At 42.6% G+C, this 17,726-nt stretch overlaps 1 protein-coding gene across 2 annotated transcripts in view; it reads left to right on the top strand.

Moving 5' to 3' along the window:
- Positions 1-4,683: 4,683 nt before the first annotated feature.
- The window catches only part of SLC1A3 (solute carrier family 1 member 3), a 114,579-nt gene continuing 101,536 nt past the window's right edge, over positions 4,684-17,726 (top strand). Inside the window, exons 1-2 of one of the 2 annotated variants that reach the window (XM_069221072.1) lie at positions 4,684-5,030; positions 7,429-7,700. In XM_069221072.1, the coding sequence (XP_069077173.1) occupies positions 7,520-7,700 (181 nt within the window). In that variant the 5' untranslated portion in view covers positions 4,684-5,030; positions 7,429-7,519. The remainder of the gene's footprint in view (positions 5,031-7,428; positions 7,701-17,726) is intronic. The other variant, XM_069221080.1, reaches the window with a different exon arrangement.

Raw genomic sequence — 17,726 nt, 5'->3', positions numbered from 1 at the left:
GGTAAAGTGACGGATATACCACCAGCCGTATTACGAGTTCCATAGGATATAATGGACTCGTAATACGGCTGGTGGTAAATCCGTCACTTTTCCGTCACTTTTGGGACGGATTAACACCTCCTCCAAAGTTAGAATAACCCCCTTAGAGCCCATCCATTGCTTACTATGCTTGGCCTCATCGTCTCTCTCATTTCCATTTTTCTCTTTGGTTAGCATGTGCTAGCTTCACTTCCTCTTCCTGTGTTCGTTCCTCCCCTGGACCATGGAACAAGTACAGCTTCCTTGCCCAGAGCAGAGTCCTCCCACCGCTTGTGCTTTCTCTGAGGTACTTTTTTTCTTTTTTACTTGCAACACTTTACTTAATTTATGACCCAGTATGCCAGCAAGGGCCGCCATGAAGGAATCTGCTGTGCCAATCAGGTCGGAGTCCATGTGCAACAGAGATAAGGTGGCCCCGCATGCCATTTGGGATCACCGGGACCAGCAAGAAGTGTGACCTGGTGGGGATCATCGTCAGAGGAGTGGCACCACCATGAGGACCCCATGCACCTACAGCGGAACAAAAAATCAGCCTCAGGACCTTCATAGTACACCTCTCCATCCATACAGTTGAATGGACCGCCAATAGCGGCTTGGGCCTGAACCAAGTGGTTTCTTCACACAAATGTAGTCGGCCACACCCTTACTATCAACATATACTTGTTCTGAATTCAGGAGGGGAACCAGATATTGTAAAACAGCAAAGTAAGTTTCCATAGTTTACAGAAAACGTCCCTGAGAATGAATGAATGCATGAGAGTTGCACCTGACACTAAGGCTTGAAAGGAAGACATGGAGGTGGCCGGTCTGTGTGGTCATGCTCTGCAATCCAGCATATGTTTCTGCTGCTGAGCTCACAGTGCCTCTGATGGTGATAAGACCACCTAGGCAGGGTCGTTACTATACATTTTGGGTGAGTGAAGGAGGAGTCTGGCAGAGGTTCGAGGTGCCTTCTCTGGGTTGGAGCAAGGATATTTTTAGGTCAGCGCGGTCATCTGAACAGCCTTCTCAACCTAGAATCACGTTTTGAGTATTTTGCATCAAACAGGTTGTACCACTCTTCCAAGCCCCCCTTCAGCGCATGTGGTGAATAAAAGGAGGGCAGTCGACTGCTATATGACAGCAGGCAACTTAAAAAGGACAGTCAGGTGGCCTAGCTGGGCCAGCTCATGCCATTCTGTGGCTAAATGACCTGTGAAGATCAGTTTTGAAAATTAAGTGCTAGGTGAAACTATATCTGATCATGTGACTGTGGTTGTTAGTTTATAGTACTTACACATTTGTAATGTCTCTAATAAGGCTTTTTGTCACACTTCCTGTAAATAGCTGTTCATTATGTGATAACACAAAATCGAGTCGGAGTGAAAGTTTATACTAATTTCCTTTAATGTTCAAAACATTGATTTCATAGGGTCCACTCCATTGCACTAGGCCCAGATCAAATCGTGGGTTACCCCCAACCCCCAGTAAGGCATGTGCAACCTCTACCTTTGAAGCGTTCACCTTGGCCTCCCAATTTACGATCTCCTTATTCAGTAGGCCGTGAACGCAAAGTCGTGAATATACATATTAGCACCTTGCTAATTGTTCATTTAGTTGCTAGAGCAAACAAAAAAAAACTTCCCACAGTGATCATTTTCTCTTTCTTTTCTGAATAAGTTATTTTGCATCAGCTAATGCGCAATGCACATTCCGCTACAGCAGAAAGGAACTGGATTAAACCTATTGAGGTCTGATTTTCAGAGTTATTTGTGCATGTAAGTTTAGCGTTCACACCAAATCGCTTTTTTCGCGATTATAAAACAATATGCATTCACAAACGGTGGTTTTACAGTCATAAAAAAAATTGTCAACATAAAATGTTTTGTGTGATTAAGGCTTCTTTCATGGGTGTGGGGTGGGAATTTCCTAGCTGTCACGCACTGGATGTTTGTGTACAAACACGCGTATATGCTTTTGGGTATTCATAAACTGTTTCATGATTTGTTCCTGAGAGATAATGCTCAGAGATTTACTGCTTTTCAAGAGCAGAAATAAATCTCTATCAAGAATGGGAACGGGACGGGGACCCCCTAAAATTCGTAGGTATGAAGAACAAGAGGCGTAAAAAGAGCAATTACACACCCTTTGTACAATTATGCATGGGGAAATGAATCTGTGTTATTTGTCTGTAGAAACTCACTTGCTTTCCAGGAGTTCTACTGGGGCTTCTCCTATAAACCTGCAGCTGTTTGTATAGTTCAAAAATCTGCACCTAAAGTAGGAAACCTATGAATGCAGGTTCCAGAATGCTTTGCTCATCAGACCGTCTAATATGCCGTATTTTGTGTGGTGTGGGGGTGTAGACGGCTTTGTTGTTCTGTTGAGCATGAATAGAAAGAGATATATACATACATCTTTTACATGTATGTTTTATAGAAGAAAACCTGGATGCTCCTTCAGTCATGAATGTTTTGATTTATATTTTACATCTTCTCATTTTGTGAGTGGTCGGTGTGTGTGGGGGGGTGTTACATTTTAAATCTTCAATTTTTACATTTATTATTGTTATTTTACTCTTCTTCATGGCTCGTGGTCTAGTCATTCAAAGAGAAAGGAGGCAGCATAGATTGTTAATATAGTGTGGGCTGCCCTTTGCTCCTTCCACTGCACACATAGAGTGACCAATCTCAAGATGTTCTCCCCTGCGGGGCATGTAGCCCACACCCTATTAACAATCTATGGTGTAAGTATGAACCAGTGCTTAATTTGAGGCGGTGGCTGCCGGTGGGGGGCACTGGCACTTATTTTTTAGGGCCGGCTCTTATTTTTCTGCATCAGGCAAAAGCTGCAAGCAAAATATATTGATGGGAAAGACGAAACAAAGAAACACGGGAAAGTGTCACAAACGGAGAAAGCAGAAAGCTGCAGGAGTGAGCTGATGGGACAGGAAGTAGCTGTAAATGGATTAAAGAGGCCCGAGATGGGTTTAGGATTATGCTGTCTCAGTATTCTGTGTTCGCTCATTTAAATGCAGCAGCCTGTGTTTCGGAGGACAGCTCTGGGCATCGGCACGTTTTTATTTACAAATTAACACTGGTAGGAACCCTACATTGAAGCATGCTATCTAAGGGAGGGTGAGGGTTCTCATCCTCAAAACAACTATGGAGGTATGTTACAGGGATTGGAGCATGTGACCTATGAGTTATGCAAGAACAGCATTTCTATGGGAGGCACAATTAACATCCTATAGTCTATTACTGGGAATGGAACGATTGTAAATCAAGGCCTGCACATTGCACAGACCTCAGAAGCCGGTGTATTAGCCAATCACACTATCTTCCTGATACTCTAAACTTTGAATAACAGGTTATATGCAGATGGGGTGCTTCAGCCTCCACGCTATCCTCTTTAAATTGGAGCATGTTACTTACCTTCAGGGGATGCATAGGTCACTTTGACATAGCCTCAAATCACTGAGTCATATTTTCCAGTTTATTTTTTTTAAGCATTTTGTTATACAGGGCAAAGAATACTTCATGCTTTAGTAGGGTAGTATAGCTTCATTTGGCCCACCTTTAAAAAATTGTTTTATACAAGAACTTGGGGCCCAGAGACAAAAAATGAAAATGTGTATAGTCCATTTAAACCGAATTGCTATGAGGCAACTAGTAAAAAGTGTAATTAACCCACAAGTCATTGCTATCAGGTATGTTAGGCTAATTACTTCAATGGTTAAAAAACGCAAGACTACAAAACCCAGGATGCATTATTTTGTGATATGGAGCAAAGGACTGGAAAGAGCGTCCATGATGACAGGGAATGAGGTGACCATCGTAGCATCTGACCGGTCAAAGAGTCACTGCTGCATTGTGAACGCACTTGGTGGCCAGTAAAGGTGACAGCAGCATCTGATGAGGATAATAGTGAAGACATTTACTAGGCACACACGACTTCAGTGAGGTAGCTAGTCCTATCTTGCTCTCTCCTTTCCACCCACCACCCCTGCCCAGCAACTTGGCAGCTCTGTGCATTAAATATCATGAAGAAAATGTAGTCAACAAAGCGAGTGTGGCTTGTGGTTTGATGCAAGTTTGGAAAATGGTCCTACTTGTGTATGGCTTGGATGCCTCAAGACCCTGCGCATGCGTTGCTAATGATGGCTACACCCGGTGAAAGTGCCTAAAGTTGAGGAAAGTGAATCCCACCAAGTGCACTGAAGTGTCCAGCTCTTGCCTTAGTTTTGATGTCAGTGAAGCATATTTTGAAGGAGCACATGTAGACATGTTGCATGTGCAGGTTGCCTGGCTAGCTAGGGTCCGACCTATGACCTGACTAGGCCTAAAAGTAAACAGACGCCGCAAACTTTCAACCACATACTCCTCCGTGGTACAGCCTGCTACCTGTCCAAAATTGTGCTTCGGCGCTTCAGAAAGAGGTGCGAAGCGCTATAAATTTGACAATACATGAAATCAAAATCTTCTATTAGGTCTTCAGTACCCCAGTGGCATTTTCACACCCGCATTTCTCAAAATATTATTCAAGATGAAGAAATAGCTTCATAGCTGTCTTGGGCACCACCTCTGGTCTGTTGTGGGGAACATTTCCCACGTGAGGAGTCGGTGCAACGAGTTACATAATGCTGTGGAGGTGTGGGGCCGCCTCAGGGCGAGCCAGCCTGCAGCCTCTGAAGGCCCATTCTTCCGCTCTTCCTGGGCCCTGATTGCGCATTTCTAATAAAGCCGAACTGACAAAGCGTGAAAGTGGTCTAAAGAGGGCACAAAGGCGGCGGGCCGGCCCTCCCTGGGCCAGCCCTCATCAATATTCCTGAAGCCCCCTCGCCTCTCCTTCCCCGGCCGGGCCACTCAGAGACCCCTCCCTTCCCTGAAGTCACTCAGTGTGGAGGCTGCTCGGGCAGGCGTCAGTCGAGGATCTGCCGGCCTCGCTCACTGCACTTGGCAGCTCAGTCCCTACCTGCCGGAGCCGCCAGCGCTCCCAGCCGCGCCCGCAAGGTGAGTACCTCCACCCCGCGGCCTCACTCACCTCGCCTCAGGGCGCTAGCGCTTTGCCTCAGGTTGTGATAGTTACACTCCTGTCACGCCGACCACGTTATTTAGGGTGCTGGCGTTGGACTGATTACTGTAATATCCACTGGAGTTAGACTAACGGGGTTCCCGGGCTGTAAGGTAAAAGAAGGACTGACTTAAGATGTTGGTGGGACTGCTAGTAGCAAACTGACGATTTGTAGGTGCACGGCAAATGTGACATTGTTGCTCATATTTTTTTAACTTCATTTACGCAGTGCTTCAAAACACTGACGACTAAGCTCTTTTTTTGCAACAATTGTTTGCACTGTTGTTGCAAAAAAGTTATAACTGCATTTTAAAGTGGGCGTAGGGCCTCGACACAGGAGCGCTTCGAGTCCAATATGACTTGTTTCTGAAGGAGATCCTATCACTTTCTGCTTCCGCATGAATGGGAGAGTGCGAGGATGAGTGAGTGATTGGACATTCTTGTATAGCGCTCACTGGAAACTGTATTGACTCTGGGCGCTCCACTGTTATTTCAGGAACTATTTAAAAGCATTCCTGTTAAAACAGGTGAACTGCAGTCAAAGTAGGGTCCGACAGCTGCACCCATGAGCAATGCACGAGGGGACAGAGAGTGAGCGTCTAATTTAATTGGTTAGCGAGTACACATACAGTGCCTAGCGCCTAGAATTACACCCGGTTTATGCAATAATCATGTTTTGTCAATGGTCATTTGATGCTATGTTGTAGGGTGCGTTAATGTGCGCTCTTTGATGTGCGCTTAATGAGGCTAAGGGATGCTGTAGAAAGAAAAACAAAAGTGATTAACTTAATGGAGAGATAAAACATGGGGGTGGAGGTGGTTGAATGATTCGATGATCCACGCCGTTCCACGGGTCCCTCGGCTCAGAGGTACGCGAGCGGTTGTGTTGGTAAGGTTATTGGGTCACCAATTGTGAAATGTAACGAAGTCAGGACGGGGAGCTGCTCAGGTGGTCGACGTGCGGTATTGGAACAGGTAACAAAAAACAGATCTTACTGCCGGGTCACCGCGCCAGAAGGTGCGAGCACCGCCTCTCTTTAAACAGACTTTGTAATTGTATGAGTACCGAACTATTAGTAAATAAGTTATAGCATCACATAGAACATTATTGAGCCCACCAACCCCCCGCCACCGCCACCAATCAGCAGCCATTAGACGACTCGTATAGATAAGTATTCGTATTGTTAGATATAGTTCTACGAAGAGCTGCGTTGACGAAGGGACGGGTTCGCTGGGTCAATGATTCTGGCCAACAGCTAGTTTTGTTAGCGTGAACTGAGCTATCATTTTTTTTTTTTTTTTGTCATGAATGGTGTTTATATGTCCATTGGCTAGCACGACACATCGAATCTGCAATGTATATGTTTTGGTTGAAAATCCTGGGGTTTGGCTTGTAACCCTCCGACTACTCACGGATTCATGCAGGAAGCACTTTATCCCACTGAGATATCCTTAGGCTTCATATGCCATGCCTATCTATACACATGTTAATAGACATAGGGTTTATTTATGTACACACGAGCACAGAGATCTATGCGCGCACATACATTCTGTATACAATCAGACACAAAAATCATTCTTTACAATTAAGTCATCTCCTAAGTGTCATATGGCAATTGTATCCTCATGCAAGGCATTTCGGTTTCTGAGGCACACCCAATTATAGGGACACTCACGGACGGAGAGGAATGAAGGGAAAATGTGTGTATGTGGGGGGAGGGCAGCAAGACGATAGCTAGAACTTGCTAAAACTAGGTCAAATATTTATAAGTAGGCACCAAGAAGAGGCTCAGCTATGTATCCTCACACCTAGAAGGGCAGACAGAGCTACAGGTGCTCTACGTGTGTTGTACTCTGAATCCTCTAAGAGCCTGATAGGGCACCTGGAGCTCAGTGTGTGCTTTAAAATTCTCCAACATACATAGCTAGGCAAACACGCAGACAGCTTACTAGGCAAACATTTAGAAACACAGTGACACAGATAGATAGATAGATAGATAGATAGATAGATAGATAGATAGATAGATAGATAGATAGATAGATAGATAGATAGACATACATCGAGACAGCTTGCTAGACTGACAGACACAGTGAGATAGATAGATAGATAGATAGATAGATAGATAGATAGATAGATAGATAGATAGATAGATAGATAGATAGATAGCTCTAGGTAAACACACTGTAAAACAGATGTCCTACTGATAGACTGCCTTTATAAGTGTGACATGCATGATCTTCTGTAGTTGGATGTACCCCGCTACAACTTTACAAAGTTGGGCATGCAAACCTTGGGAGTTTTAAACCCATTTTATTTGCCTGTGTCTTGTTTTTCAGCAGTTGACTGAAGCTCCCCAACTTCTTAGACTGTCTAGGAAGGCCTGACACTGTAGGTCAGTCCCAGGAAGGTGATCCGTCAGAAGCATCCATGACCAAAAGCAACGGAGAAGATCCAAGAGCCGGAAGCAAGATGGAGCGTTTCCAGCAAGGGGTCCGCCAGCGCACGCTCCTGGCCAAGAAGAGGGTGCAGAACATCACCAAGGACGATGTCAAGGGCTTCCTCAAGCGCAACGGCTTTGTCCTCTTCACTGTTTTTGCTGTTGTTGTTGGTAGGTGACCTTTTTCAGGGCTGTATCTGCTCATGCAGAAGGCACTTCTAACTTGCAGAGTTGCCAGCTGACACTGGAGCAGTGAATGCTATTGTTGTAGAAGGACATATAGCTAATGGTACATATGGTTAAATCTCACTCTGGTGGAACCTGTAGAACACAACCATTAGGGCCACAAGTTACCAAACACATTCTCCACAATATTAGAAGGACCAGAACTCCCACAGTATGGAGGAAATTATTCATAAATTGGACAGATTTTACACACGCTTATGTAAACTGTCAAACTAGAAGTTCCATTTAAGAGTCTGTGGAGATACAGAGATCTCAGGTTTTCCCTGTTCATACTTGGGTATCTCATCCTGTACAGGTTCTCCTTTTTACATTTTGTTAAATGTTGTCCTATTTGGCCTACTCTAAATGCAGGACTACAAATACCAGGATGCAGTGAAAAAACCTGGACTGGATAAGCTTCTAATACATAGATTGGCGTTGCTCACTAAGTACCCTTGTTCCGCTGTTTCTGCTTTAGAAAGAGGAGACTATGGATTCGGAGTGAGCGCATGAAGGAGTTGTGCTTGTTCCTACTATGGTCAGTTGTTGGGATCAGGTGTTCTGAAGAAGGACTACCAATGTCATACTAGGCTTCCGTAGAGTACCAGGTGATTCTGTATTGTCATTGGGTGTCTAAGGCCCCTCCTACTTAGGAATACTCTCAAGTAGAGTAGCCCATACTTAAATGCCCTCCGAGTTTAATGTTTCTTGAAATCTTATGACTACCAGCAATGGTTCCACTTCACAGGGGTCCAGAATGGAGTTCTAGCACTTCACTAACATCTTACAGCTGAAGACCTTCCCTCAAACACCTGTCACTTGCCTAGCAGAGCCTTTATTGGTTCATGCAATAATGTTCATGAAACAATTCATTTTTGTGGATATTACTACACAACGGAAAGGACACATTACAACCGTGTTCCTAGTAACGTTGTATGCTTCTGCTTTAGTAGATCGCACATTCAGGGACAGCACTAATCTAACGTTTCAAATACTAGTTTGCGCATCAGACGTGAAACATATTGAAGACAATCTTCTGTGAAGCCTCACATCTAGATCCAGATCACAAGGCACCCACGTGGCATTGTAGATACGAATCCAATTCTAGCCAACAAGAGAGGTTCTTCCTTGAATAGACTTGGCCTTCTCTTCTGCAGCATACCATGACAACTGCAAGAAGACTGACACCACAAAACATGTTTCAGATTGTCCAATGTTCACCAAATATATGTGTTTTGATAACTAGATAGGATGGCTAACCTTGAATTGGTGACCTAGAATCTGTCCAAGTAAGGGGCATTGGGGGGTCATTGGTATTTATTGTATGCACTCCCCAATGGCCTTCTACTGCTTATTACATAGGAGCGGGACAGCAGGAGCACTTATTACTGGTGTTGTTCTATTGCAGTGCTGTGTACTGTAGTGGTTATTTGCCTTGGGGAATATTTTATGTCAGTGAGTTATGCCCATAGGCGCTATAATCCTCTTTCAGGTCACAGTACAAGCAGAAATTCAACACCAATGTAAGATTTGTGTGGTCTTGGATCAGTCAAAGTAAGTGCGGACAGTTGCCACATCCTATGCCGGAGGTCCGTGCTGGGGGGGGGAGGGGGGAATCACAGGGCACCTCCCCCCATCCTTCACCTGCTAGAGAGCGTAGGCAGCACTCCAGCACTGACACAGTAAAAACAATTCTCTATTCTGGCCAGTTTAACCCCGTGGTAAAGTATACTGCTCCACTCTGACAGAGAAATGTATCCTATACTTGGCTACATGAGCAGCATGGGCAGACTGCATAGGTAGATGAAATGAATTTCAGCAAGGCAACTGTTGAGCCACGTGCAAGTAGAGGCCATACTATTCATAGCCTACCTCAAGGATAGACATCACCTTTATTTTTAGGTCTGGCTTAACATTATCGTTGTTTCCTTATCTATTGTTACCAATTCTTTCAAGTATTCATAAAGTCGGGCTTTGGATCCCCCCAGAGGAGTATTCCTCTCTCACCTCATGGTATTGTATATTTGATGCATCATTCCACCTCCTATGAAGTGTTTGCATTAGAACGCACGAGGGACTATTTGAGGTCTCGACAGTACACTGAATTGCCACATATTTAATTCTTTATATCATAGATGCATTGTTCACAGAAAGTAATATTTGTTTTGTTTTTTCCCCACTGCAGCTGACTTTTTATTGTTTCATTCAGGGCTCAAAATACAAGCTAGAACTATTGGCTTTGCCTGTGCTTGATCATAAAGCTTTGCCAGTGCTTGTGCACGTGGCTGTGGACAAAATGAGATACCATAACGATATGAACCCAGCCCACCAACATCTGTGGCAAAGGAACCTACTTTAGGAACTTGAATGTATAGTTTCCCGATTAATGGCAGAACCACATGTTTTGCTTTCACGTTTTAACTGATGCATTTTAACCATGTGAGAGTAAATATGGTGATCTTATCTTCTCAAATGATGGCCTGAGCTCAGCGCTTAATTTGATTTTTGAGGGCCGGAACTTATTTTTCTGCATCAGGCATTTACTGTGAGCGAAATACACATATGGGAAGACAGAGGAAGAGAAAAACGGAAAAGAGTCACAAAGGGAGAAAGCAGAAAGCTGCAAGAGTGAGATGGAGGGGCAGGGAGTGGCTGTGAATAAATTAAAGAGGTCCGAGATGGCTTCAGGTTTACAGCTGCCTCAGTATCCTATGCTCGAACATTTAATTGGAGCAGCCACGTGTTTCAAAGGACAGCTTTGGGCACCGGAACGTTTTTATTTGCAAATTAAGCACTGCTTTAACTGTTTTGCCACTGAACACGAAACATTTTTTCTTCCACAACACACCCAAGAAGTGCAGGACATGAGAAACAATACCTTCAGGCATTGGGTAGACTTTACGCATCTGTCACAGGCATGATTAGTCTGCAAACAATGGTGATGTTCTGTGAGATCCGCCATGTTGCTGGGTGTTGCTTGAAGTCAGACATTTTAGTAAAGGAACCCTCGAACATTGACCAGTCGTTTGGACCCCTGAGCTGTACGTCAGTCAGTTCATGGTGACTGCTGTCAACTGACGTATCACTTTCAGAGGAGCTCAGTTGAGGTTTTGATTTTCACTCAGCGCACAGTGCTCGTGTAAGGTGGGGCAATAAAAGTGAAGCTCGTTCAAGTTATTGAGACAACCACAAACAAGCGCTGAGGTAACCCACACAGGTAGTGTGGGTTGCCTCTTCGCCACAAACAATGGGTCTGATTCAGAAAAGTTTTAGGGGCTTTGAATAGCTCATTCAGTGTGTAAACTATACTTGCTTTAAAGCGTTTTCTTATTTATGGTGTTTCACATGCATTTGTTTTTAAGTCCCATTAAAAATTATTCTTAATGTACATTTCTCATGCAAATCTATGTGATTGCCATGTGCCCCGAAATTCTTTCAGAGCAGGGAACAAAGTTGTACATGGACAAGGGAAAAGTGAAAAAAAGATTTTTTTACACATACTAAAGGAGTGAGGGACTTCTTTTAGGGGAACTAATTTACAAAATCAGAAACATTTATTCTCGTTTGTCAGGTTGTCTTTTAAAACCAGATCGTCAACCCTGCTTTGTAATATGTTCTTTTGAGGGTGCGTAACAATATATGTCCTGTCTGTGTTTATCTGCTCCAAGGGAATACCCACTTTTAATTTATGTATGTTTCTCACACAGCTCCGAAAACAAATTGATTTTGTTGTGTGAAATAGGTGCTGATTACTCATACACAAATTTCACATTTGGAAGGCGTAAATGCTTCAAGGAGCATGTTACGTGGCCCCAATTTGTCACAACATAATTCTATTGGAATACCTTGCTTGCTTGGTCATTGAAGCCGTGCCATATTTTGCACTGAAATGATAGTATTGAGAGATAATATTTTGTGATGTTGGCTCCTGTCCAATTTAAACTAGTCTTTTGGCCCCAACTGACGAAGGTCACACTTCAGATGACAACCTCATGGGCAAATGTGTCAAACAATAAGACAATTCACCAAACCCCATAGGAGCTTTACCAAAAATCTAAATATTTACCCCTCATTCAAGAAATTTGATTTAGGACAATTGCCAACTGTTGAGAGAAACACCAACAACATTATTTCATTTCTGCAGAACCTAATTATTTTTTATGTCTTCTGCAATGATTTAGCAGATTGCATACCCTTAACAGTTGCACCAGAATATACTTTACATATTTTGTATAAAAAAAACTCTTTATAATTGAACTTCAACTTCTTCATATTGTGCTTTGGGTTTATGAAGGTCTAATTCTATTGAGCCTGTATGCCCACTCTTCATTCTCATGAGACATTGAGGGGCACATTTAAGAGCTCCTAGCGCCTCCTTACGCCACATTAGCGTAATTCTTTTTTCACTAATATGACCCAACAAGGCCAAAATCGCCGCACCAAATTTACAAAGTGTCGCAATGCATGCATCATGCCACTTTGTAACCCTTTGCAATATATTATGCCTGAGCCAGGCATAATGTATGCAAAGGGGGCATTCCCCAGTTGGGGGGGGAGAGGGGGCGAAGAAATGGCGCAAAGAAATCTAAAAGATTTCTTTGTGTCATTTTTTTCGGCACTTTTAGCGCAGCCGGTAAAAAGATGCTACCATTGGTTACAATGGACCTCAATGGGCTTTACAAGATTAGCATCAACATTTTTGATGCTAATCTGCAAAGCTCCGAACTAGCATAAAAAAATTCTGATGCTAGTTCCCTAACTACCGCCATGGAGCACCGTACATTAAATATGAGTGCAACACCACTTTCCTGAAATCAAGGCCTTAGTATTTCCTTGCCCCGTCTCCTCATATGACTACTCTCTGCCCTTTCCGCCCTTGGGCATTATTTCTGATTTCTGTGTATCAAATTGCCCACGCCTGAGGGTCCATTGCATTTATTGCTATTCCCATAGCAGTTTACATATTCTTCACTTACATATATCCTGCTTCTGTCTTTTACACGGGAATGTGTTCAATTATCTCTTCCTGAATGAAACTCAATCTCCTTGCATGTTTCCTGATTGACTCTGGTCCTCCCCCCTGGTTTTATCCCATTGTCTACCACCCTCAACAGATTTTTTGATTTCCTCTCCTTTCACTTTTCCTCTGTGTCGGGTTACCTCCCTATTATGTGCTTTGTGTTGCCTCGCCTTCTGTATTCCAGATGTGTTTCTAGCCTCCCTGTTCCCTGTGTCAATCTACGGGATGGTCTTTCTCACTAACAATCATGAGGGGACTGGTAGGGACTCTAAAGACTTTTCAATAGTTTTTGCGATAACTCAACCAGAGTTATTATTTAAATTACCCAAATTGTTCAGTTTGTGGTGGTAGGCAAGCAATACAAATTTTTTCAGAAGGATGTGGGGTCATTATATTTTATTACAAGGTTTATGTTGTGCTACATATTAACTAAGTGACTTCAAAGTACTGTAACAGAAAGAGCAAGAACACAAAACTGACAAGTACTAAATGCTTCTAGATTTAAAGCCCAGCCCTGAGCTATTTAAAAAAAATCTGTCACTCTCATGCTCAAGTTGAAATTGGTTGGATACATTTTAAAAAGTTTAGTTTTCAGGAATTAATTGAACAGAAGGCAAACAACTTCCCTTTGGAGTTCTATAGTTTCAGACCCCAATTCTCCAATAAACTTCTAGCACAATTTAGATTATTAAAAGAGCATTGGTGGATCAGATTGAATTAATACAGTTAAGGTTTTCAAAAGAATCCTCGATGAATTCATTAAAAGTACTTGATATCCCCTTGTACTTGGGGGGTTTAAAATGAAGCATGAAAGCAAGAAATATTAAAATACACTTTGAAAGATCCTAATCCGACTGTTGATTAAAAGGAAAGTGTAGACAAGTAATAAGAGAAAGACAGGAATGTCTAAACATAATTAAGTGGCACTGTCCCACATGTGATGCAATACCTTGGCAGGCATCAGTGCCTTCACCAAGTTGAATCGTTTCAAACAAACACAACCCTATTAGTTGTCCGCAGGGTCTCATTGACAGTATGTCGGCATTTTCTGCTAAAAGTTCTTTGGAGAAAACTCAGACAGCGAGATCCAGGTTCTCTGAGTCTGCAAACTAGGTGGATAATGCTGATGACTTCTTCCCATGTCCTTGAGCCACGAGAACGGAGTTGTACTCATTGTATCTCATGCCTGGCTGGTGGTTGGTGCTTCAGCTTTAGACTTTGTCATGCTTTTTCTTTACTCATGTGAAAAAGGTGTGGCACTTAAAAGCGTGTATGGTTATTCTTCAGATCTTAGTCTGGAGCATTCTCTTTTTTACAGACCATGCTCCAAACACAAAGCCGTATAATATTACCACGTGATAAGGCTGACTATTGAGCCAAAGTCATCAAGTTGTTGGTGCCAAAGGCAAGCATCTTAAAGTTTATTTTTTCTGGCTATAGTTTCTACGTAAATAGAGATTCCTAAAAAAAATAATAATACTGTTTTTAGGATTGCTCTTGTTGATTGCTGGATAACCACCTGTCTGGTTCACATCTCTTTTGCAGCAGCATTAACGGTCAATCAATATGTGGGTTTCACTATTGTTTACAAGTGCACAGAGTTCTACTTTATTTCCAAATCTTGGGAACCTCCAAATCACCATAGTTAGTTTGGAATCCTACAAGCAGTCTTTTAAAAAAGATGCCCACAATTTTCCAAAAACTGACATTTTCAGGGACAGGCAAATGGCTGATTTCTTATAAAGGTACTGCAGGGCAGGTGACTTGGGAAAACCCATACGGATTTAGTTCAGCCACAGACAAAATATGTTCTGCAGAACTGTTTGGACTAATTTCTATGTAATCTAGGATTAACACCTTCTGATGCTCCGGGTGATTGTCTTTCCAGAATATGGTGCTTTTAAAGGAGGCTAATAAGGATCTATTCAGAACTGTGTTAGTTCCTAAAGGGAAATTGGTGAGAGCTAAGAAAGTGATGAATGCCTTCGGTCACCATTGTGGATACAGTGATTCTTTCAGACTTCGTGTCGCGGTAGTGACACCTGGTGCGACAATCTACTAGCATTCCCGCCCCTACCCCATGACCTCCTCCACAGATTCCCTCACTGCCACCCTCCAGTAGTGCCCCTCATCTCTCCATAGCCCCTCACATGCACTTCATTTGCTTTATAGCGTTACTCATACCAGTATAAGGTGCCGGATCACTTTACATTACACACACTTTATACAGGGGCAATGAATCATACATGTATAAATCAATCTACAGGAAACATTACATAAGACAACGAGGATGACAAAGTGTAGGAATCACATGCTGTCCATTCTAGTAGACAGTATATTTTAACAGTGTTCGGTAATGACAGGCACAAATTCAGGATTTACAACCTACCACAGTGGTCAGCTTTATTAACAAGAATGTGTTTCTTCGCAAACAAACCCTTTTTAGAAATATTAGGAATAGATAATGAAAGACTGGGGAAAATGTAACATTCTGACCTATACTATGCAGTTTGCTTGCAGTTTTTTGATAGCTCATAGGTCACTGTGCTATATTGGGACTGTAACTTATGAACTGCAAATAACAAAAGAATCTCTGTGACAAATGCATTAACCTAGTAAGCTAGACACATAAAATACAGTTCTGTGATCTGCTTGGTAGATGTTCTTTGCAGCACGGATATTAATACTCTGAGCTACTTCATGATCAGTCAGAATTGCCACTAGACACAACTCTTATTGCACTCCAGCAGAAACAGTAATCACTAGGGTTATCGTGACCATTTTTATTGTTGCTTGAAAACTGCTGGACACACATGGGATGCTGCAACAGGTGCTTTTAAACACAGAAGTTATTTCTAAACACTGTCTGCCCCCCAGTTCCAGTCGCACTGACCTAAATCCGGCCCTGGGTTCCTTCAAAGGTCAAAATCCCTAGTGTGAAAACACAGAAAAACAACTAAGAAAGGCACAGAGGAGGGGAAACGATGGCAGAGCGGCAAAGGAAAACTTCTGTCCCATAGAAGTTCATATCCCACAGACATGCACCCAGCCCACTAAAGCCTCTCACACAAAACTAGAATGCCAGTCACAAGTGATATTAAATATATATATATATATATATATATATATATATCCTTTACCTATCATACATCAACATTGCTTACCCAGGGAAGCAATTATGTGGAATACCTTCAGCAGAAACACAAGTGACACAATTCCATTTGTGGTTGACTTTCATCCATGAGCTCCCAATTGCAGGAATATAATGCACAAACATTTCTCTTATTATACACTTGTGAACAATTGCATAAGGTTTTTCCAAAATTCCCAGTCATTGCTTAACACAGAGCTCCCAATTTACGATCTCTTATTGTGAGAGCTGAACTCATGCAAGTTGTAACCAATGCAGGGGTTACTTGCTGTGATTCTAAAAAGTGCATCACATGTGTATACCTTTTACAAACATAATCAGTAACTAATTCTGTTATCAGAAGGATCTATGGAATAAGACCGCATCTTACATGATGCTCAACATGCATTATTTATGTGATTCAGTGGCAACGCCAAAGCTGTAAAATCCATTATGTTTACCAAAAGGTGAATGACCTCCATGCACAATTCAGGAACTACAAATCAGCAATCATTAATAAGAAACCCGACCAGCCTGTAGCCAATCATTTTAACCTTGTGGACCATTTGCAATCAGAATTATTATTATTATTAACATAAAAAAGTATTTATAGAGTGCATAGCTACCCATATACAGGTTTCCTGGTGCTGTCGGCATACAGTGAGGACCTATCAAAATTATAACTCTGTTTGAGTAAACAGATAGGTTTTCAACATTTTCCTGATGCTGAGTAAGTTCTTCCTGCTTTTAGTGGAATAGGAAGCGAGTTCCATAGTTTGGAGACGAGGTGGCTAAAAGGCTGACCACCACATCTTCTTCTTATGATTCTGGGAACAGTCAGCATAGAGGGAGGATTTGATCTTAAATCTCTAGGAGTAGTATGTGGTGTGACTAAGATGTTGAAGTACATGGGAGCCTTGGGAGTGTTTTACCCTTTGGGCAATACAGAGGGTCTTGAATTTTACTCTCTCTTTTATTGGCAGCCAATGAAGCTGAGTTAGAGCTGCACGTGCTGACTGTGATTTAGACAGACCCGTCAAAGCTCTGGCTGCGGCATTTTGCATCACCTGTAGCTTCCTAATAGCATATGACGGACTACTGCTGTAGTCCAATTGGGAGAGTATAGCCTGGACTACTATTCTCTGACATTCCACTGGAAGCCATTTTAGTCTTTTCCGGAGAGATCTCAGAATACCAAAACACACACTAGACACCTTCTTAGCCTGAACAGCCATCGACAAATCCTTGTCCAGAATAACACCCAAACTTTTTTCTTCAGGTGTGGGGACTGGACGTTCCCCCAAGTTCTTTGGCCAAAGAAATTGGTCCCAAAGTGCTGGATTATTACCGGTCACCATTCCCTCTGTTTTATCTCCATTTAGCTTGAGACAGCTAGAGACCATCCATTCAGATACCCTTTCCAGACAAATGTTAAGTCAGTTGAAGGTTTCCAGAGTATTTGGTGACAGCGAGACAACAATCTGGGTGTCATCCACATAGAAGACCATTGTAAAACCCAGATCGCAAATGATGTTTGACAGCGGCCGCACATATACATTAAATAATGTAGGACTCAAAGAGGAGCCCTGCAGTACTCCACACTTCAGCTGGTGCGTTTCTGATAGATGAGGCCCTTCACTGACTTGGAATGTCCTTTTTGTACAAAAGGAGATTAGCCACTTTAACACTGGCCCTTTTATCCAAATGCTTTCAAGCCTCCGACCAATGATTGAATGGGAGAATGTGTCGAAGGCTGTGCTCAAATCCAACAGAATGAGTGCAGCCAAAACTCTTTTGTTCAGCGTTCTCTTTATGTCTTCCG

This window comes from Pleurodeles waltl, chromosome 1_1, assembly GCF_031143425.1.
Source record: "Pleurodeles waltl isolate 20211129_DDA chromosome 1_1, aPleWal1.hap1.20221129, whole genome shotgun sequence".
NCBI lineage: Eukaryota > Metazoa > Chordata > Amphibia > Caudata > Salamandridae > Pleurodeles > Pleurodeles waltl.
The sequence above is the reverse complement of the archived record's forward strand: the minus strand, read 5'-3'. Positions and strand labels throughout refer to the sequence as shown.